The sequence below is a fragment of the Orcinus orca genome, chromosome 7 (assembly GCF_937001465.1).
Source record: "Orcinus orca chromosome 7, mOrcOrc1.1, whole genome shotgun sequence".
Taxonomy (NCBI): domain Eukaryota; kingdom Metazoa; phylum Chordata; class Mammalia; order Artiodactyla; family Delphinidae; genus Orcinus; species Orcinus orca.
In genome coordinates, this window is record NC_064565.1 from 63,910,880 (window position 1) to 63,934,111 (window position 23,232).

A 23,232-nucleotide genomic window follows, 5' to 3' on the forward strand; every position below is an offset into this window, starting at 1 on the left:
AAGAAAAAACCTATTATCTCTGCCTCTCGGCAACTCTTAATCTCAGCCAGAGAGAAGATGCTGCTTTTTTTTTTTTTCTGGTGCGCGGGCCTCTCACTGTCGTGGCCTCTCCCATTGCGGAGCACAGGCTCCGGACGCGCAGGCTCAGCGGCCATGGCTCACGGGCCCAGCCGCTCCGTGGCATGTGGGATCTTCCCGGACCGGGGCAGGAACCCGTTTCCCCTGCCTCGGCAGGCGGACTCTCAACCACTGCGCCACCAGGGAAGCCCGATGCTGCTTCTTAAACACTACTATGTTTATGTCTCCGTGAGATTTTGGTAAATTTAAATTTAGTTTAACAAGTTTCCTAGCTGTAGAAGGTGATACAAATATTGATGACTTATCCTTAAAAATTTATTATCTAGTACAGTGGGTAGAACTGTGTTCCCTACCCCCCACCCCCAATAAGATATGTACACATTTCTAAATGCTGGTACCTGTGCATGTGACCTTAGTTGGAAATAGGGTCATTGCAGATGAAACCAGTTTAAGATGAGGTCATACTGAATTAGGGTGGGCCCTAAGCCAATGACTGGTGCCTTATAAGAAGAGGGAAATGTGCCCACATAGACACAGAGGGAGAACACCGTGTGATGACGGAGGCAGAGATTTGAGTGATGTGTCTATAAGCCAAAGAAGGCCAAGGACCGATTGCTGGCAACCCCCAAAAGCTACAAAGAGGAATTCCCCAAGAATTCTTCCCTGCAGCTTGGAGAGAAAGCATGGCTCTGTTGACACCTTGATTTCAGACTTTTAGCTTCCACATTTTTGAGAGAATAAATTTCTACTGTTTTTAGCCACTCAGTTTGTGGTTATCTGTTATGAAACTACTGCACTAGTTAAGGAGGCAGAAATGTGAACAATAAACTGTCACACAGTTTTAGAGACCTATGGAAGCATAAAGAAAGGAGACATTGCTTTCTAAATGTCATGGGCAATAATTTTTGGAACATCAGGTTTCTTTGCAGAAACTTAGTAAGCTATCTGACTTTTAAATGTACTGTGTGATTCTTTTTTTATTGAGGTATGATTGACATACAACATTGTATGAGTTTCAGATGTACAGCTAAATGATTCCATGTTTGTATGTACAGTTGCAAAATGATCACCACAATAAGTCTAGTTAACAGTCTGTCACTATACATAGTTACAGAAGTTTTTTCTTGTGATGAGAACTTTTAAGATTTAGCAATTTTTAAATATGCAATACATTATTGTTAACTATGGTCACCACGATGTACATTATATCCCCTTGACGTATTTTATAACTGGAAGTTTGTACCTTTTGACTCCCTTCAGCCATTTCACCCAATACTTACACGCCACCTCTGGCAACCACCAATCTGTTCTCTGTATCTATAAGCTTTTTTTCTTTTCTTTCTTTCTTTTTTTGAGATTTCACTTATAAATGAGATCATATGTTGTCTTTCTCTGACTTATTTCAGTTAGCATAATGCCCTCAAGGTCCATCCATGTTGTTGCAAATGGCAAGATTTCATTATTTTGTATGGCTGAATAATACCCCATTGCATGTATAAACGAATACCACATTTTCTTTATCCATTCATCTGTTGATGGACACAGGTTGCTTCCAAATCTTGGCTATTGTAAATAATGCTGTGAACATGGGGGTGCATATATCTTTTCGAGTTAGCATTTTCCTTTCTTCAAATGAACATCCAGGATTGGAATTGCTGGTTTGTATGGTAGTTCGATTTTTAATTATTTTGAGGAAACTTTATACTGTTTTCCATAGTGGCTACACTAACTTACATTCTTATCTACAGTGCACAAGTTTCCCTTTTCTCCATATCCTCACCAACAATGTTATTTCTTGACTTTTTGATGATAGCTGTTCCAACAGGTGTGAGGTGTATCTCATTGTGATTTCGAATTGCATTGCCCTGATGATTTGTGATGTTGAACATCTTTTCATGTTGGCCATCTGTATGTCTTCTTTGGAAAAAAGCCTGTTCAAGTTGTCTGACCATTTCTATTTTACTTTATTTTATTTTATTTTGGCTGCACTGCACAACCTGTGGGATCTTAGTTCCCTGACCAGGGATTGAGGCCGGGCCCTGAGCAGTGAAAGCACAGAGCCCTAAACACTGGACTGCCAGGGAATTCCCTCTGCCCATTTTTAAATCATATTTTAAAAAATATTGAGTTGTATGAGTTCTTTATGTATTATAGATATTAACCCCTTAACAGCTATATGATTTGCAAATATTTTATCCCATTCAATAGGTTGCCTTTTCATTTTGTTGATTGTTTCCTTTGCTGTGCAGAGCTTCTTAGTTTGATGTAGTCTCACTTGTTTATTTTCACTTTTTTTTTTTTTTTTTTTTTTGTGGTATGGAGGCCTCTCACTGTTGTGGCCTCTCCCGTTGCGGAGCACAGGCTCCGGACGCGCAGGCTCAGCGGCCATGGCTCACGGGCCCAGCCGCTTCGCGGCATGTGGGATCTTCCCCGACCGGGGCACGAACCCACATTCTCTGCATCAGCAGGCGGACTCTCAACCACTGCGCCACCAGGGAAGCCCTATTTTCACTTTTGTTGCCTTTGCTTTTGGTATCAAATCCAAAAAAATCATCACCAAGATCGATGTCAAGTTGCTTACTGCCCATGTTTTCTTCTAGGAGATTTATGGTTTTAGGTCTTATATTCAAGTCTTTAATCCATTTTGAGTTAATTTTGGTGTATGGTGTAAGGTAGCGGTCCAGTTTTATCCTTTGCATGCAGCTGTCCAATTTTCCCAGTATCATTTATTGAAGAGATTGTCCTTTCCCCACTGTATATCCTTGGCTCCTTTGTCATAAATTAACTGACATATACATTGGTTTATTTCTGAGCTTTCTATTCTGTTTTATTAATCCTTGTGCCTGTTTTTATGCTAATACCATTCTCTTTAGATTACTACTGCTTTGTAATATAAATAGTTTGAAACCAGGAAGCATGATGCCTCCAGCTTTTTCTTTCTCAAGATTACTTTTGCTATTTGGAGTTTTTTGTGGTTCCATACAAATTTTAGAATTGTTTCTTCTATTTCTGTGAAAAATGCCATTGGAATTTTTATAGGGATTGCATTGAGTCTGTATATTGCTTTGGGCATTATGGACATTTTAAAAATATTAATTCTTCCAGTCCATAGCACAGAATATTTTCCATTTATTTGTGTCTTCTTCAATTTTTTAAAATCAATTATTATTATTTTTTATAAGTTTATTTATTTATTTTTGGCTGCGTTGGGTCTTCGTTGCTGCGCACGGGCTTTCTCTAGTTGTGGCGAGTGGGGGCTACTCTTCGTTGTGGTGCGTGCGCTTTTCATTGCGGTGGCTTCTCTTGTTGCGGAGCATGGGCTCTAGATGAGTGGGCTTCAGTAGCTGTGGCATGCGGGCTTAGTTGCTCCGCAGCAGGTGGGATCTTCCTGGTCCAGGGCTCGAACCTGTGTCTCTTGCATTGGCAGGCCGATTCTTAACTACTGTGCCACCAGGGAAGTCCCTATTGTATTATTTTTGATGGAATTGTAAATGGGATTGTTTTCTTAATTTTTCTTTATGACATTTTGTTGTTAATGTATGGAAACAACAGATTTCTATGTATTTATTTTGTATCCTGAAACTTCACTGAATTCATTTATTAGTTTAAAATGTTTTTGGTGGTCTTTAGGGTTTTCTACATTTAATATCATAGCATCTGCAAATAGTGACAGTTTTTCTTCTTCATTTCCAAACTGAATTTCTATTATTTCCTTTTCTTGCCTAATTGCTATGGCTTGGATTTCCAATTACTGTGTGATTTAAAATGAGTCACCTCATCACTCTGAACCTGTTTATCATCAGTTAAAGAGGGGCTTTGGCCCTCCAGATGATCTCTGAAGTCTGTTTCACTTGTAATATTTCATTCCTCTAAATCTGTAATATAGTCTGAGTTTTCTTGAATTGTTTATGTATAATTTAAAAAGTTATTAGGTTAAGGGGTAAAAAGTCATCTATGGGATTTAGGTGTCTCCACTTCCTGCCCCTTTTACCCCTGAAAGGGATGAACTGAAGTGTGTGACTAGAGTATTTTATTCTCCAAGATGAGCTTCATTTCAGGTGCACAGAGCTTCATTTCAGGTGCACAGAGATGAAGGGCAAACTTTTAGCTTAGGTGCTGCTCAAGCCGCCTTCTCTCTGGCAAGCATGTTTGAATAAAGAAATAAACACTAACGTCTGTCCATGGACTAATCAACCTAACAGTATAGTTGAACAGAGGAAATTAATGTGGGTTTGAATCTGGGCTTGAGTGGACTCCCTGCGCAGGCAGTTTAAAATCCCTAAGCCTGTTTCTTTATCTGTAAAATGGCAATAACATCATCTTATTGGTCATCTAGAGGATGACATGAAATAGAATACTGTACATATTTTTTAAGTGCCTAGTATCCAGTGGACACTTAAAACTGTTACTTGCCTTGATGATACCCCTTATTTGTGGAATCTAAAAAATACAACAAATATTGTATTTGTGAATATAACAAAAAGGAAACAGACTCACGGATATAGAGAACAAATTAATGGTTACCAGTGGCGGGGGGTAGAGGCAATACAGGGGTGGCGGAGTGGGAGGTACAAACTACGGGGTGTAAGATTAGCTACAGGGATGTACTGTATCAATACAACACGGGGAATATAGCCAATATTTCGTAATAACTGTAAATAGAGTTTAACCTTTAAAACTTATATAAAAAATAGAATTAAAAAAATCACCAACCTATACAAATAAGAGCAAACAAATGCTTGTTGTTTGAAACGACTTTAAAAAAAAGTTACTTGCTTACAAAATCCTCGCTTAGAAAGGAAACTGAAAACCTCTGGGGTACCCCCGCCTTCCGGGTAGGCTGGAGTCGGGAATCACACACCCTTCTCCCCTCTCCCTCCCCTCCCCCCGCCCACCGGCGGCCCCCAGCGGCCGTGAGCCCGGAACAGCACCGCCGGGAGGAGTCAGAGGCGGGGCCGGCGGAAGTGCTTGCTCGCCGCTGTCAGCTGCGCCGGAAGTTCCTGGCCTGGCCTGGAGGTAACCTTAGGGTCTTCGCCGCACGAGCAGGCACGGCCGCCGCGGGGGTGGGCTTTGCTAGTCCGAGCCTCAGCCGGTGCCAGGTCTGTTAGGTGCCAGGAATCGCCGGGGTGCGCAGGAGTTCGCTGAGGTTCCCGGGGAGTAGGAACCGCGGGCGCAGGGCCGCCCAGCCGACATGTCTCTAGTGGCAGAAGCCTTCGTCTCGCAGATTGCAGGTAGCGTGCATGGCCGCGGACCCGGACGGAGGCGGGGACCGGCGTGGGGCAGTCGTGGGGAGCACTGTGGGCTTTAGGACTGCAGGTTTCCTCCAGCCTTGCAGCATTGGACGCTGAACCCAGGCCTGGGGATGGAGGTGGGCACTGACTACCAGCCTCATCTCATAGATGAGAAAACGGAGGGGGAGAAATTTGGCCAAGGTCACCCGGTAGGACTGGGAGTTCCATCTATCTTTCCTGGGCACTGCTTTGTCCAGCTGCCCACTGGGTCTGGACGTGTTGGGGTGCGTGGAGAACGCCGTGGGTTGGAATTAAGGTAGGGGCGTGGCCACAGGGGCAGGGCTTCCGAAGGCTTCAGTGATTAAGTATGGGGGCAACCTCGGTGTGGGACCTGAAGTTTAAGGTGATTGTCACTAGTGAGTCGCCATTGTCATTTGAGTGGCCACCGAAGTTTCCTCTCCGAGCAGCACAGTATTATCATTTGCTCCGTCTCTAGGATTCGTTGACACATTTTAAGTCTACATGAATTTTTTGAAACACCTTTGGCTTGACGGACTGAACATGACTGATGTAAATAGATTTATAATGTATTTCTGTTATCGAGGTTCTTATTTACTGTAGTGAAAGAAATTACATATTGTTGAGAAAGTGAGGAGACTATTGTAGGTGTAGGTTGATGGGTCATAGTTAATCTTTAAATGGAGTTAATCTTAAACAGCCTAGCAGTATTCTCACGGTGAGTATGGTAAATATTCAGTCATGAGGATAAATAGGTACATTTACAATAAGGTAGTATTTTTGAAATGGAAAGTACTGAATGTGTTACAGAATTTGCCAAAATGTTTTTCATTGCATTTGTGTGAACATACACTTCTTTTTTTCCTTTTTTCACTTAAAGACTGTTTTCTAAAAGAGAGGGAAGCTCCCACTAGATTGCAAGCTTCATGAAAGCTGGGATAATACTTACTTTGTCTCTAGTTTCCTTTTTTCTTTTTAAAATTTATTTATTTATTTTTGGCTGCCTTGGGTCTTCATTGCTGCGTGAGGGCTTCTCTCTAGTTGCGGTGAGCAGGGCCTACTCTTTGTAGCGGTGCGCAGGCTTCTCATTGCAGTGGCTTCTCTTGTTGCAGAGCACGGGCTCTAGGCATGTGAGCTTCAGTAGTTGTGGTACGTGGGCTCAGTAGTTGTGGCTCGTGGGCTCTAGAGCGCAGGCTCAGTAGTTGTGGCGCACGGGCTTCGTTGCTCTGCAGCATGTGGCATCTTCCCGGACCAGGGCTAGAACCCCTGTCCCCTGCATTGGCAGGTGGATTCTTAACCACTGCACCACCAGGAAAGTCCCTGTCTGTAGTATCTTGAGGACCTGTCAGTTGGTGCTCAGTAAATATTCGTGACCTGAATCAATGAATAATCTTGAGATTTCAAACAACGATTATTTCTATTTATACCATTTATGTTTAAAACAAATTAGATCATTAATTTAATTTAGATTGCTGCTATGTTAAAATATTTCAGTGTATGCTGATATTAGTATACTGTATTCCCTAATGTGTGATTTCTTTTTTTTTTTTTGTGTGTGTGTGATTTCTTTTAAAGAAAAAATGATGAATATCTTTTAGTATGCTTTTAATAAGTTTGGAACTTTGCTTCCATTAGTGAAATTTAAGAATTTCTAGGAATTTTATCAGTCTGTCATCTTAGCTTTTTGGAGTGGTCACTCTAGGAGGAGGCGTTTATAGATGGATAATTCAATACATGGTGTTGGGACAACTCGTAAGTCATAACATTGCTAGAATAAATTTCAGATGAATTAAAGATTTAAGTGTAAAATAAGAACAAAAACCAAATTGTAATAAAATAATTAGGAAAAAATATAGGCGATATAGCGTAGGAGGCCCAAGCAAGACACAGAATTCAGAGTTCATGGAAGAAAAAAATTATGGATTTTATTGCACATAAATTTAAAAACCTTTGTACAGTGAGAGACATAAGTTTCTACAAATTAAGAAAAAGACAGTCCAACAGAATCAAAGATAAAGGACAGGAACAGGCAGTTCACAAAAGGGGAAGTGCAAATCAGCAGTGAAGGTATGAAAAGATGCTCTCCACTAATTTCCACTCAGTTGGACCCTCAAAGTATTGGTGAGTCTGTAAGAAATCACTGCCTTTTGGGAACTTAACATAGCAATATTTATTTAAATGCTGTTACTTGACCCAGAAATTCTTCTTAATGAGATTTATCTGATAGAAATAGAAGGACCAGTATTTAAAGAAATATACAACAGTAATAATTGTAGTATTATTTGTAATAGCAAAAACCCAGAAATGTCCTAAGTTACGGCATGCCCACATTATTACAGATACTAAAAATGAAGAGGTATATCTGTTAAATGTATTGGCTTGAAAACTCTGATTATCTTAAGTAAAAACAAGTTATAGAATAGTGTATGTGTGTATATGTATATAGTATGAACCCACTGTTGTTAAATAAATGAACCCTGTATAAACATGTATATGTAAGCAAATAAAAATGTAGAAGGATATTCAACTAATTTTAACTAGTAATGTCAGGGTAATAAGGTTAGGATGTTGGTGGAGTGAGAATATTTTACTTTTGAATTTAAATGGTTCTAATTTAAAAAATTTGAAAGATTATATTTTGGCAACAGCGAAAAAAGGGTGGCTATACCAATAATTTATATGAAACCTTGTATTTGACTTGTAAGTGTGACTCAAATCTAACAACTAATCACAGCAGTCTGCTTCTGGCAGTAATAACGGTTTTCTTGGAAGAGATCAACCTCAAGAGATTAGAGATATATATCTACATAGTCCCGTTATAACTTAATAAGTAAATGTGAATCTGTTTTTGTAGTTGAGAGCTCTGTTTTTTAATGTGTTTAACACTTTGCTTATTATTCTTTCTTTCAGTGGGCCAACAAACTGGTATTTCTTTTGGAAACATTTAACGACATCTTACATCTATCTGTGCTATTCATGAAGGCCTTCCTTGAGAACCTCATTCATAAGGACATCTTTTTGAAAGCCTTCTCTGAACTCCCCCATTTAAATGAACCTTCTGTCTCTTTACCACTAGTGTATCCCTCACCGAGTCCTCTCAGTTCTTACTCCTTATTATGACTCAGTAGCTATTCTCTCCATCTCCACTGCTATATTATTACCTTAGTTTACAGCTTTGTTATTTCTTGCTTGGATTACTGTAGTAGTGTCTGAATAGGTTTTCCTGCTTTCAGTCTGTTCTTTTTCTAGTACAGCCTCTACACTGCAAAGCCTCTGTGGGTTTTTGTCTGTTTGTGTTGTTTTATTTTTATTTTCCTAAAATGCAGATTTAACTCCTCTCGTTTTAACACCTCATTGGTTCCCCACTGTCAGTAGACTGGAGTGAGGCATACAAGAGCCTCCGTGAGTTATTCCAAGTCTGTCTCTCCAGCCTCATCTCTCATCACCCCTTTCCTTGAACTCTTGCCTTTCTAAACTATTAGTAAATAAATAAACTATTAGTAGTGTCCATTTTTGGCAAATGTTGCCTTTTCCCTGAACTGTCCACTTTGCTTGGATAACTCCTGTCTGTCCTTTAAGACTCTGAGCACATTTTAGCCTGTAAGTCTACCTGACATTTTTTTCCTATGTAATAAGAAAGGTTTATTATTTTTTTTCTTTTTTTCTCATAATAAAAATGATACATTACTACTGTAGAAAATGAAAACAATCCAAAAGAATACAAAGTAAAAATCACCTAAAATCATAAATTTAAAATCTCATCCTCATCATTAAAACTTTGGTGAACAAAGCTACCTCATTTACTCTCCCTACAAATAAAAAAAATGAACATAAATAATATATAATATGATTACTTTTTTGTAATCTATTTAGTCATGTAGCATATCGAGATCTCCTTCCATGTCTATGAATGGACTGACATATATATCATCATTGTTAAATGGTTGCATTAGTATTTCATGGTAATGAAGAAATCATAATTAGCTTGAGAAGCAGAAGTGGTAGGAGCTCTAGCGCTACTTCTAGCTCTGTACACACACACACACACACACACACACACACACACACACACACACACACACACACACACACACACACACACACACACGTCCGAAGGCAGACAACCCTGACGGGGGTCCAGGAAGAGGAGGGAGCACCTGCCGCAGGTGCTGCTTGCAGGGCCCGAGCTCAGGGAGGACTTAGGTCCTCTGTTGGTAAGTTGGGCCCACCCAGGATAATCTCCCTTTTGATTAACACAAGGTCAGCTGATCCTGGACTTTAATTATATCAGCAAAATCCCTTCACAGCAACGCCTAGATTAGTATTTGAATAACTGGGAGGTGTTTGCTACAAAATGGCTGTTGCCTCCCTTCTGTCTTCCCAACACCTGCTGGAGGATAGCCCTTGTAGCTCACCCTAATAAACAGTAGAAAGGGTATTCTGGCAGATGTAGTTCAGTCTAGCCAGTTTCATGTACCTCAAAACCATCACAGGTGTATATGACTTTGTAAACAGTGCTTATAAATACATATTTGTGTATCTGAGTAGTTTCTTTGGATAAATTTCTTAAAGTGGGAGAGAATTTTGAATTTTTCTTTTAACTCAGTGACATGGAAATAAATGGTAACTTATGATTTTGAATTAATAGCTTGGATCTCTAGATAATGATATGCTAGATTAAGAACTTTAAAAAGAGGATGAAAATAGTCCTGGATATTGAGTGGTTTTCAAAATCTTTTGTAATAGCCTATGTATTTTAAATTTTAACTTGTTTTTTTGACTGGCAAAATTTTCCAATACATTAGTTGAGTTTCAGGTTAAAAAAAATTATTTTTTTCAGATAGTTGGGTAGGCACATATCCCAGGGAAGGATTGAGTATTCCCATTTGGGTTGTATGACCATATTTGGAGTAGTCACTGTAGCCGAAAGGACAGAGTACTGTGATGGACAGGCCTGACTCACTTGCCCATCTCTTTACCAGGAGTGACTCCAGTTTTTAGGGCCCCACAGTGCCACCAGATACACGCAAAAAGCTAGAGAGGTGCTGAGCGCTAAACTGCAGGAATCTCCTACAGTGTTGATCACTTCCTTCACCTTGCTTTCTTCCTGTGGACTTGGAAGTGAGAGTCAGACCTGGGTTCTTACTCAGCTACTTGCTATATGTGTGACCTTGGGCAAATTACTTGCCTTTTTAAGCCTCAGGTTTCTTATTTGCAAAGTGGTAAAGGTAATTATAGATTATTTAAGGAATAGATGACAAGGGATAGAAAATGCTTGGCATTGTGTCTGGGACATAGTAAGCACTCAATAAGTGTTCATTAATATTATTTTTAGCTCATTTACCTATCAGTTTTTCTCTTTTACTGGACTTTGCTTCTGTCTTCCTGTGTGAAGATATAAGTTTGGTAAAGCTTTTAAAATTACCTATAAATAGAATACATAATTTATTTCAATAATATAAAACATCTGTAAACAGTTACTTTTATTAAAATTACTCCTGTAATAAATTATTCTAAGATATTTGTTTCAAGATTATACCTTTGATAAGTTCCAGCCATATTTATCTTCATTATATAATGGATCTTCAGTATAGGTCATAGGTATAAATACTCTGAGACTTTTTCAGTGGTGATTTGTTTGTTAGCATTGCCAAAAGGTTTTAGCCTTAAAAACTTAGCTGCTAAGTATCTGGTTGATGATAAGAGTAAGCGTCCTTTTTTTTTTTCCTTTTCTGCGGTACGCAGGCCTCTCACTGCTGTGGCCTCTCCAGTTGCGGAGCCCAGGCTCCGGACGCGCAGGCCCAGCGGCCATGGCTCCCGGGCCCAGCCACTCTGCGGCATGTGGGATCCTCCTAGACCGGGGCACGAATTCGTGCCCCCTGCATCGGCAGGCGGACTCTCAACCACTGCGCCGCCACCAGGGAAGCCCCTAAGCGTCCATTTTTGACCCACTGTGCTAGATGATATATTGATACATAGTTGCTAGTATTAACAATTTGATCATGTTAGGCATTTTTCTTGTTTTATGGATGAGGAAATTGAAACTCTGTTAGGTAATAGAGTATAAAGGTTAGGAACAAGGCCATTGGAGTGAGACAACTGAATTCTAAGCTCAGTTCTGCTTTCTGTTTTATGATCTTGGGCAGAGCTTTCTAGGCCACAGTTTCCTTATTTGTGAAAAGGGGATAGTATATTTTATAATGTATTCTAATCACCTAGGGTAGTACATGGTATGTTCAGTATGTGGTAGTTTGTTACTGCTTTTGTTCCCTAGGTGCCTCTGAGGATGTTACCTTTGTACTGTTATCCCTTTACCATTTTGGTCAGCAAAATATCCAAAGTGTCTTTATTTTTATTAATTTCTATACCATCGTTTCTGAATGATCTTATTACTTCACTAATGTGTTGATATAGTTTAAGCATATTAGTTAATTTCATCATACTATGATAATCTTTTGAAATCAGGACAATATCTGTTCTGTTCTTTATTTAGAAGCTCTGTAAACTATGTAAAGGATGAAAAAGACTTGGAATATTTCATTTATCTCACTGTGGGCATGCAGGTGCTTAATTATTTAAATTTATTATTAATTTCATTCTCGCAGTTGCATTAATTTATGGTATGATCTAGGAAAGTAGTTTTATAGGTTCCATGGCACCGATATGTAAGCATTTTGAAAGTAAGTATAATCAATATAGGCATGTTTAAAAAATTTTGTTTTTATATCAATAATAAAGTGCTTTTTATTCCATCTTTCTTCCACATGAATACTGGGAAATTTGGACTTTGAAAGCATCTCAGAAGCGTCTTAGAGGCCCAAAGTGGAAACTATGGGTTAAAGGTCCTTTGTAAGATAGAAGTGATGCTATTGCTCACAAGATTTATTAAGAGTGAAGAAAATGATAGTCAAGGCTCTTACATCTGTATATCTAATATCTAATAATTGCAACAGATATTTGAAAAAATACAATGCATTCAATTCTTTTGCTCTTGAAAATAAAGATATTTTGTTAGTTATTTGTAGTCCACATTCTGAGGATTCTCCAGTATTGAGGGAGGCACGGAGGAATTATTGAGAAGTTATTGAAGTGGCCATTACATTTCAGAGAATCTTTTTTCATTTGTATTAGTTGTATGAATAGACTCATACCGTAGTGCTTATCACCTTGGCACATGTAAAGTTGATATTGAAGGGGCAGATGGAGAAGCAAAACAAAGACAAAATAGGTTATACTTTAGATTAGAGGCAAAATACAGTTTATTGACAGCAGTGTGACCTATTTTCTTTTATCATATGAACAGGTTGAAAACCAAATTCTTAAAGACAATGTTTATTTCCTTTTAGAAAACTTTGGTATGCTGTTAAGATCACTTGGAAAGCTTGTTTTTGATCTCGTATAATAGTCCATATTAAGTATAATGTGAGTTTTGATTTTCTTGTGTGCTTCATTAACATTCTGTACTCTGAAATTACATGATTTTTCATTTTTAACTTAAAAGATTTTGGTGATGTATGCCCCATAAAATTTGTCAGTCTTTCTTCCGTGAAGACTTTTTTTTTTTTTTTTTTGCGGTACGCAGGCCTCTCACTGCTGTGGCCTCTCCCATTGCGGAGCACAGGCTCCGGACGCGTAGGTTCAGCGGCCATGGCTCACGGGCCCAGCCGCTACGCAGCATGTGGGCTCTTCCCCGACCGGGGCACGAACCCATGTCCCCTGAATCGGCAGGCGGACTCTCAACCACTGCGCCACCAGGGAAGCCCCTTCTGTGAAGACTTCTGAGTTATTAATGTTAGCTCAAGCCTTTCATATATGAGTGAAAATTGAAAGAAAACATCAAACTTCTTAACATTTTTCAAACATTTTTGATATTTCTTGATAAGCAGTTTTCAGATGGGCTGAAGATGTCACATGAAGATGAGATATTAAATTCAGGCTTCTCATTTTTTGTTCAAAGACAGAAGTTATAATATTCAGCAAATCCAGCCACAGACATTTATGTGTAGAAGTTTCTGCCTTGCCAGTAAGAGAAATGCACATTTTAATTTTTTATTGCTTTGTAAATGATCCTGTACTCTATTCTTGAACACTTCTTATTTTTGTACGCTCTATAAATGAATCATGATTTTGAACTTTCCTACATCAGTAATAAAAATGAAATTTGATTGGTTAGTAATAAAGAAGGTTCTTTTCATAAAAACAATCATTTTGTCATGGCAATTCCCATTAACTGTAACTGCATTAGCAAAATAGAAACCATAAAAAGCATTTCATTATGCTTGTACACTTAGCTATGTTTTTGTACTGATTATATATATATATATATATTTTAAACATCTTTATTGGGGTATAATTGCTTTACAATGGTGTGTTAGTTTCTGCTTTATAACAAAGTGAATCAGTTATACATATACATTGATTATATATTTTTATCTCTAAGAACTTTTATAAACCAGAGAAGTTTCTTCATGGCTTAACCTGAGATGTTATCATTCCTAATTTGGTTAGATGGTTTTATTTCCAGACTTACAGCAATTTTTTGCTGTCAGATGTCTTTTAGGCTTTAGATAGCAAAAGACCTGCTTGTATTTTCCACAGAATATGTTTTTAGGTTGCGTATCTAATTTGCATTAGGTGCTCTGCTAAGTGCTGGAGTACAAAAATGAGTAACAGTTGTTGCCTTTGGTGAACTTATATTCTTGTGTTGGTCAGATCCATTGAAACAAATACAAAGTGGTGTATCCTGTAATAGAAATGCTAATTTACTGAGCCTTTTACCTCTCTTCTCTCAAACTGAATTAGGGGTGTTAGATATTTAGTGAACATCTCAACTCCTCTCCCTGCCCCTCACCTTCTATCTAGCGCACTTGTGATTATTTTTTTTTACCCTGTTCATATTTCGTCTTCTCTTGTGAATTCTTTCCTGTCTTCCTCAAGCTGATTGTTATTTCTTCAAGAGGATTCCTGTAGTGCTTTATACATCCCTCTGGTCTGATGCTTATATTAATAACTGTTACTGAGTACATTCTGTGAGCTTAGAGACTGTATATGGCATTTACGTAGTTTATCTAATTTTATTCTTCCAAGAACCTTACAAGGTAGATGATATTTCTGGTTTTTACAGATGAAGTAAATGAGGCAAGAAGAGGCTATGCAACTTGGCTAAGGTCACTTAGGCAATAAGTTGTAGAGTTGGGAGGGGAACCTGGGCATGTCTCACTTCAAGACTTATGTTTTTTCCCTACACCACCTGTATTCATTTATTGTATTGTAAATGGTTATGTGCATCTCAGTCACCTCTTCTCACTCCCTCTGCTCTGTGCCCCCCACCCGCTCAACAAAATTAGATCTTAGAGAGCAATGGCAGTTTTATATTCATCTTTGTCCATTTATCATAGTCCCTGGTACATTTTCCAAGTTTAATAACCTATGGTTGTTTAGTTAAGTGCTTTAATATATTTTTTTCAGCCTCTCTGAGGATTTTCTATCCCTGTGCTTCTGTTCATGAAGGGATTCTGTGATGGTTAGTCTATGTTATCTTATTTCTTGTTTGTTTTCCTTTCCTTGTTTTCCTTTTTTTTATTGTTGTTGTTCTTGGGGAATCTGGCAATTCTGCCAAGACTTCTGCAGGTATAACAACAGATCAAATCCTCTGTAGGGAGTCATCTGTTTCACGGCTAGCTGAGAGGAGTGAGGGAGGAGGAATAGAGAGTTCTTTGGTTACCTAGCTTGATATGAGAGAGTGAGTACATGTCACGTACTACAAAAGGGCAGATACTTAAAATAATAGGTACTATTGTTACAGTGATTGTAATTGGTTTAGAGTAGTGGAGAGGATTGTTTCTTAGTTGGAGGGACATTTATTTTCCATTTTCTAGGATTAGATTTAGAGAACCATTAAATCTTGAAGGTTAACACTGTTAACAATGTTGAGGTCTGATACTTGTGTGGGACTCTTTGTCTTCTCTCTGTTTTTTGGCCAGATACTGCACTTTTAATCTTAACCAGCTGTTTTTGCATAGTTCTGCTATCGATCTCATATTCATCTCTATTTCTGAGAAAAGTTCAGACACAGTGTCAGTGTTTCCTCTTTTATGAATTACAGATTACCATTTTTAAAAAGAGAATTCAAATTTTGAGCCCTAGCTACAAGGTTCATATCTGTTCATAGTCACCTGGAGTTGGCCTGCTGTTTATTGGAAATTAATGAAAAATGGTGGATCTTTTTTCTAATGGGGTGAAGTCTAAATATAACCATTTGAGAGGATGACACATGAATCCTTACTAAGAATGGAAGGTTTTCAGTTTAACTTGTATTCATTTTAGCCTGAGTTATTGGCTTGCTGATGCTGTGAATTTGTTTTCTTCACCCTTGTTAACCTCCAGAAGTTTGTCAGTTTTATGAAATTGATCCTTGAATACCATTTTGAAATTGATCTCTAGTGTCACATAGATAGGTTCAGATGGCTCACGTTCAAGTCTCATAACTACTAACTTAATTTTACTTTCCTTATTGATTACATCTAATGGAAAAACTATCATTTAACCACTTTTTGGTTCCAAAGCAAGTGCAGCCTCAGTTCATTAGTCTTAAAAGCTTATTCTGGAACACTATTAAATTGCAACATGTTACTGAAGCATGTTTTAAAACATGGCTTTAAGCCATATCCACAAATACTTAAGTAGAATAAGATGGGTAAAAATCTTCTTGAATAAAATTAATCTACATAGATCCTTACTGCCACATTCTATGAGGCAAATGAATAAAAGGGGTGAAAAGAACTTAATCTTATTTGAAGTGTACTCCATGTCCTGTGGACAGTACTTTTTTTTTTTTGTGATGGTGGTCGCAGACGATCTGCATCAGATTTACTGGGAGTGTGTGTGGCAAGTTTGGATTCTTGGCCCTCATTTCTACAGTATCAGAATATCTGAGTTTAGGGTTTGGTGGAAATATGCAATTTTACAGAGTTCCTTAGTGGATTCATATACATTAATGGTTGAGAACCATTGTTGTAGGATGATTGTAATTTCTTTAATTATAATTAATTAATTATTATAATTATTACCTAAGAACGTTTATTTGTGGGCTTTGTAAGAAGTTAGCTAATATAGTTCTGTGTTTATTGAATCTGGAGCCAGACTACCTGGGTTCAAACCCTGGCTCTTGTCACTTATTAGTCACTGTGACTTTGGCAAATTACTTATGGTTGTTCCTTAATTTTCTTATTGTAAAATAGGGATAATAATAGTAGTGTCTACCTCATAAAGTTGTTGTGAGGTAGTTACTATGTCAGGCACTTAAGTGCACAATAAATGCAATAAGTCTTTTAAAATCTATTTCAGTTTTACTGAGGTATAATTTATATACCCTTTTAAAGTGTACAATTAATTTTTAAAATATATTTGCAGAGTTGTGATTATTACCACAATCCAGTTGTAGAAGAAACATTTTCATCACCCCCAAAAGAAATTTCTTGCCTGTTTACAGTCATTCCCATTCCCATCCCAGCCTGAATCAACCACTAACCTACTTTCTGTTTCTGTAGATTTGCCTATTCTGAACATTTCATATAAATGGAATCATACAATGTGTTTTCTTTAGTGACTGGCTTTTTTCACTGGGAATAATGCTTTTGAAGTTAATCTGTGTTGTAACAGGTATTAATGCTTGGCTCTTTTTTTATTGCCAAATAGTATTCTATGGTATGGATATACCGCATTTAGTTTATCGACTCATCAGTTGATGGTCATTTAGGTTGTTTCCACCTTTTGTTTACTGTGAATAACACTGCTGTGAACGTTCTTGTAAAATCTTTGTGTGGATATGTTTTTCCATTTCTCCTGGGTGAATACCTAGGAGTGGAATTGCTGAGTCATAATGGCAATTCTGTGTTTAACATTTTGCGAAACCTCCAAACATTTTATACTCCCACCAGCAATGTGTGAGAGTTCCAAATGCTGTACATCCTGTAAACATTTGTTATTGTCTGTCTTGTTGATTAAAGCCATTCTAGTGGGTGTGAGGTGGTGGCATCTCATTGTGGTTTTGATTTGCATTTCTCTAACGACTCATGATACTGAGTATCTTTTCATGTGCTTTTTTGGCCATTCATGTATCTCCTTTGGAGAAATATCTATTCATATCCTATGCCCACTGAAAGGATTGAGTTATTTGTCATCTTTGTTGTTGAGTTGTAAGTTTTTTATATATTCTAGATACTAGCTATAAGGGTCTTAAGGGACTCTTAACTGCTGTCACCATCCCCCTCGCCCCCCACCATTATCATCTGCCTCAGTAGCAGTCTAGTAGTTTTTGACCAGAAAGAGGTAGATTCTCATTATTCTCTGGTTTCATTTGGGCACAGGCTTTGGTTGTAAGAGAGAAGTTCTGCCCTTTACAAGTTTTCCTAAATTTTCAATCTGTTTTGCTTTCCTCCTTCTGCCTCCTGAATGGCAGGATATTAGAACCCATTTGCCTTCGATATTAATTCTAATGTATCATTCATTCATGTGCCCTCACTTTGAATCATTTTAGTCCTTTGTTTACCACGTTGTTACAAATGAATAGGTGGTTGGAGATATTGATGAGGGATTTGTGGGGTTGATTTGTCTGCCATGGGCTCAGTAAATTGGCATTCATTTGGCATTCTGGAGATTGTGTGCTGTTTTATGTAATTTTTTTTCTTAGCTCTGTGTAACATGTAGACAGAATTAAGCCTTGTTATGGGTGTATCAGATGATCTTTATTGTTATTTTCAGATAGGCTCCAGTATTCGTCAGAGTTTTAAACTTGAAACATTATAAAGATAACAGATAGGGAGATGGGCCATGTGGTACCACTAAAGTCTAAGTGCCTTAAAGGCAGTTACTTGATTTTCTTTATAATTTTATCCCTAGTGCTTAGAATGGTACCTGGCACATTATATTCAGGGTGTGTGTGTGTGTGTGTTCTGTGAATATTTATTGAACGACTGATAAAACGGATTTGTAGAATGTGGCTTAATTTACTTTCTAAAATGAGAGCTATGTACAGTTTACTACACATACTTATATGCAACAAGCAATAAAGAATATGCAGTGGATTCTGATGTCAATCAACAAGTTTTTAAGGACTGATGATAACTTGTAGCCAAGGGAATGGTTCTAGTGTGAATCGTCTTCCAAAGTTTGGCAATCCCTTTGTATTTTTGTCTTATACTTCTCTAGTCTGTCTTAGAATGTCTGCTCCTTGCTTCAGGACCCTTATTTCAATCTAAGGTGTTTTTTTTTTCTTTTTGGTGGTACGCGGGCCTCTCACTGTTGCGGCCTCTCCCATTGCGGAGCACAGGCTCCGGACGTGCAGGCTCAGCGGCCATGGCTCACGGGCCCAGCTGCTCCGCGGCATGTGGGATCTTTCTGGACCAGGGCACGAACCCATGTCCCCTGCATTGGCAGGCAGATTCCTAACCACTGCGCCACCAGGGAAGCCCTAAGGTATTCTTTAATCTTTCTATCTGCACTTCCTTGCAGTATATATTTTAAGTGGCTCCTGTGATCTGAATGTTTGTGTCCCCTCCAAATTTATGCATTGAAACCCTAATCCCAAGGTGATGGTATTAGAAGGTGGGGACCGTTGGGAGGTGATTGGGTAATGAGGGCAGAACCCTCATGATTGGAATTAGTGCCAAGAGATCCCAGAGAGCTCCCTAGCCCCTTCCACCATGTGAGGACCCAGCAAGAAGTCGCAGTCAGTGACCTGGAAGAGGTCTCCTACCAGAACCCAACCATGCTGGCACCCTGATGTTGGACTTTGAGCTTCCAGAACTGTGAGAAACAAATTTCTGTTGTTTATAAGCCACCCAATCTGTGGTATTTCGTTATAGTAGCCCAAGTGGACTAAGACAGAGAGTAGCCTTACCACTGTGTTACAAAATACTACCTGTCAGTATTTTAAATATTGGAACTATTTTAAGTTTATGGAAATGACAGCATGGCACTACACCTCTCCATTCTCTAACATGAGCCACTTTCTTTAAAATTTTTAAAAATTGAAGTATAGTTGATGTACAATATTGTATAAGTTATGAGTGTACAATATAGTGATTCACAATTTTTAAAGGTTATATTCCATTTATAGTTATTATGAAATATTGGGTATATTCCCTGGGTTGTACGATACATGAGCCACTTTCTGACGTGAACATTGATCTCCAACTGTTGAGGTGATGGGAGAATGTTTTTGTTTTTTTTTAAAATAAATTTATTTATTTATTTTTGGCTGAGTTGGGTCTTCGTTGCTGTGCACGATCTTTCTCTAGTTGCAGCCAGCAGGGGCTACTCTTCGATGCGTTGCTCGGGCTTCTCACTGTGTTGGCTTCTCTTTGTTGCAGAGCACGGACTTTAGGTGTGTGGGCTTCAGTAGTTGTGTCACGTGGGCTCAGTTGTTGTGGCTCACGGGCTCTAGAGCGCAGGCTCAGTAGTTGTGGAGCACGGGCTTAGTTGCTCCGCGGCATGTGGGATCTTCCCGGACCAGGGCTCGAACCCATGTTCCCTGCATTGGCAGGTGGATTCTTAATCACTGCACCACCAGGGAAGTCTGAGAATGATTTTAAACTCTTATTGTGTGAAGAGTCATGTCCTGCTTACACATCTTTGAATTGTACTATAGTTTGCAGGCTGAATTGTTGAATCTAATATATAGCTCTTAAAATTCTAGCTTTGATAAAGTCACATGTCATCATATTTTAACTCTGAACATCTTAAAAATCTACTTTAAATGAAGGCTTCATATCATAACTGCCTAAAACTTGACAGGTGTTGAACTTAGTGTCTATGTTGATATCACTGAGATCATCAGTATAGTATTTATGTCAAACAGTAAATTTATTTCCTTCCTTTCTCTGTGTGTCTTGCAGTAACTTGTCCATGTTTAAGAGCTGTCAAATGTTCTTTGAGCATTTTGTTATATTAGTCGTATTTGCATTTACACCTTTGGCAGAACGACATCCAAATTTGGAGATAGGTTGCATGCATTTCTTATTCCTTTAGACTGTCTAAATAGTCTTTGGAAGCGGAAGAGATGACATCAATGAGCTTTTGGAATCTAGTTGCCTAAGGATAAACTGGGTTTGACTTCATTAGTGCACAAATGATAGTTTTGTGTACAGTTATTATAGCATTAATCTACTTGATGGATTGGAAATATGACAGTACTGAAGCAGCATGTAATATTAGTGCCTATTATCCTACAAATTATGTCTTCACCTACATTCATATGCCAGAGGAGTCATGTTGTACATTAAGAATGAAGAATTAAAAAAAAAAAACCCCGACAACAGAGGGCATCTCTTTTTATGACCCTTCTCTTGTCCTTTTAGATTAGATCATCAGGAGGTGGACTTTAGAATTAGACTTGTTTATTAGGTCATAGCACTTTCATACTGTGAAATACCCTGAATTGAATGGAATAGATAGATCATTTGCCACCAGAATGACTTATCACCCAACTTGGTACTATAGAGAATACTGCAGGTAAAATGAAGTCTTTAAGAAACCTAGGTATATACATATGTGAATTTGTTGGCCAGTAGTCATTTCTTTAAAAATTGTAATGGATTTGTAGTAAAGAATATTGATGTTTTTGTTATATTGGTTGATAAAGCTTAAAAATAATAGGTACCTGGGGCTTCCCTGGTGGAGCAGTGGTTGAGAGTCTGCCTGTTGATGCAGGGGACATGGATTCGTGCCCCGGTCCGGGAAGATACCACATGCCACGGAGCGGCTGGGCCCGTGGGCCATGGCCGCTGAGCCTGTGCGTCCGGAGCCTGTGCTCCACAACAGGAGAGGCCGCAACAGTGAGAGGCCCGCGTACCACAAAAAAAAAAAAAAAAAATAGGTACCTTAAAGATAATTAAATGAGAATCAAGTATGTATTTCTGGGGGCTGTGGGTTTTGCTTTATCATGTGTGTATTTCTAGCACAAATTCATTTATTTATGTATTGTTTATTTTATTTATTTATTTATTTATTTTTTGCGGTACGCGGGCCTCTCACCGCTGTGGCCTCTCCCGCTGCGGAGCAACAGGCTCCGGACGCGCAGGCTCAGCGGCCATGGCCCATGGGCCCAGCCGCTGCGCGGCATGTGGGACCCTCCCGGACCGGGGCACGAACCCGTGTCCCCTGCATCGGCAGGCGGACTCTCAACCACTGCGCCACCAGGGAAGCCCTGTATTGTTTGTTTTATATTAGGGCTTTCAAAAGTCCAAAAGTATGTGTTCTCTCTCTTTCTAAGCTTTTTCCTCCTCCAACATAAATACTTGTGGGAGGTAGAAAATATCTTTGAAAAATTTAAAAACATTCCTTTGCATAAAAAAAGCTATCACTAAAGGCTGAGACTTTAAGAGGAATCACCTTTGCTCCTGGTAAAAGAGACACTAGTGTAAAATACTCAGGGCAGTTTTACCTGGGCAAAATTGGAAAGAAAGTAAAGGATAAAGGGGTTAAAAGACCTTTAATAATGTTATTTGGATAGAAAGTTATGCGGTGTTCTGATATTTGCTTTATTTCTAGATGTTTTTTATTTATACCTGTAAAATAGGAATATATTTCTTCTTTATAAAAATGATAAACGCTTTCATGGACCTTTTGCTAGGGAATAAGAAGTCATTCTAATTTTCAAGAATGAATGTAGGTCACTAAGAGTATCTTGGAGTAAGTTATTGCTTCGGTATGAAAATGATATAGTAGTTTCTGATTGTGAAAGAATTAATTTCTGAAAGGTGGGTAGTTTTACTTTGGAACTCTTGTGGTAAAGATTAGTTTTAAATGATACTTAGACCAAAAAAATTTAAATATTGCTTAATTTGAATTTCATATTTTGGCATGTATTGTACATATTATTATAAATGCCATATTCAAGTTTGGAGCAATTGAGAAGCCTAGTCTTTAATAAATAATCTCAGGACCATAGGAATTTTCACATTCTAGGAACTTAACTGCCTAGAAACGGAGATAAGATATTGACATAATAATAGAATAGAGAAGAAAGCAATATATGATATAAGACAAGTACAAACTGCTATGAGCAGTATAGATAAAGGAGAAATTAGATTTGTTTAGTTACAAAAGCCTTCTTGATAGAGGTAGCATTTTAAGCTTGGTCTTGAAAAAGGTGTAGGATTTGGGTATGTGGTAGGGAAGGAATATTCTGGACAGAGGGGAACAATTTGAGCAAAGTCACTAAGGTGAGGAAGTATGAAGTATATGGGGGAAATTTTAAGTACTCTGGTAGGATACAAGGGTACTATTATTAGGTAGATGGGTAGGCAGGTATTCTCCCCCCCCCCCACCCCGCCATTAATTTGTGTGTGTTTGTTCCAAGCTTTTCTCGTGGTCAAAAAAGGTGATTTCACTAGAATAGAGGAGGACTCTTCTTTGTTCAAGGGTACGTGAATGGCTGGGTTCCCTGTTGAAACTTCAAATAAGTAGTTATTTAATTAGAACAATGTTTTCCAAGGTGGGGTGAGGTATATATACACCCTGTTTTATGCAGAACAATCCTTTGAAGTACAGGAAGAAAATATTGGAACTTAGGTTTCAGTTTATTTTTAACTGTTTTTTTTTTTAGTGTATGTTTTATAATGTGCATGATTTATTAGCTTAGGAATACCAGCCATATGATTTCCAAATCTATTTGGGTCTGCATACTCAAGTATTTCTTTTTTTTTTTTGGCTGCGTTGGGTCTTCCTTGCTGCGCATGGGCCCTCTCTAGCGCAGCGAGCTGGTGCTACCCGTTGTGGTGGTGGGCGGGCTTCTCATTGGGTGGCCTCTCCCGTTGTCAAGCACAGGCTCCAGCAGCCGCAGCACGCAGGCTCAGTAGTTGTGGCTTGCGGGCTCCAGAGTGCAGGCTCAGCAGCTGTGGCA

General features: G+C 38.6%; 1 protein-coding gene across 1 annotated transcript in view; it reads left to right on the plus strand.

The window, feature by feature from the left end:
• The first annotated feature begins 5,058 nt into the window (after nucleotides 1–5,058).
• MTX2 (metaxin 2) overlaps nucleotides 5,059–23,232 on the plus strand; it is a 63,610-nt gene continuing 45,436 nt past the window's right edge. The window contains exon 1 of the mRNA XM_004267352.3: nucleotides 5,059–5,309. Coding sequence (XP_004267400.1) covers nucleotides 5,270–5,309 — 40 coding nt within the window. The 5' untranslated portion in view covers nucleotides 5,059–5,269. The remainder of the gene's footprint in view (nucleotides 5,310–23,232) is intronic.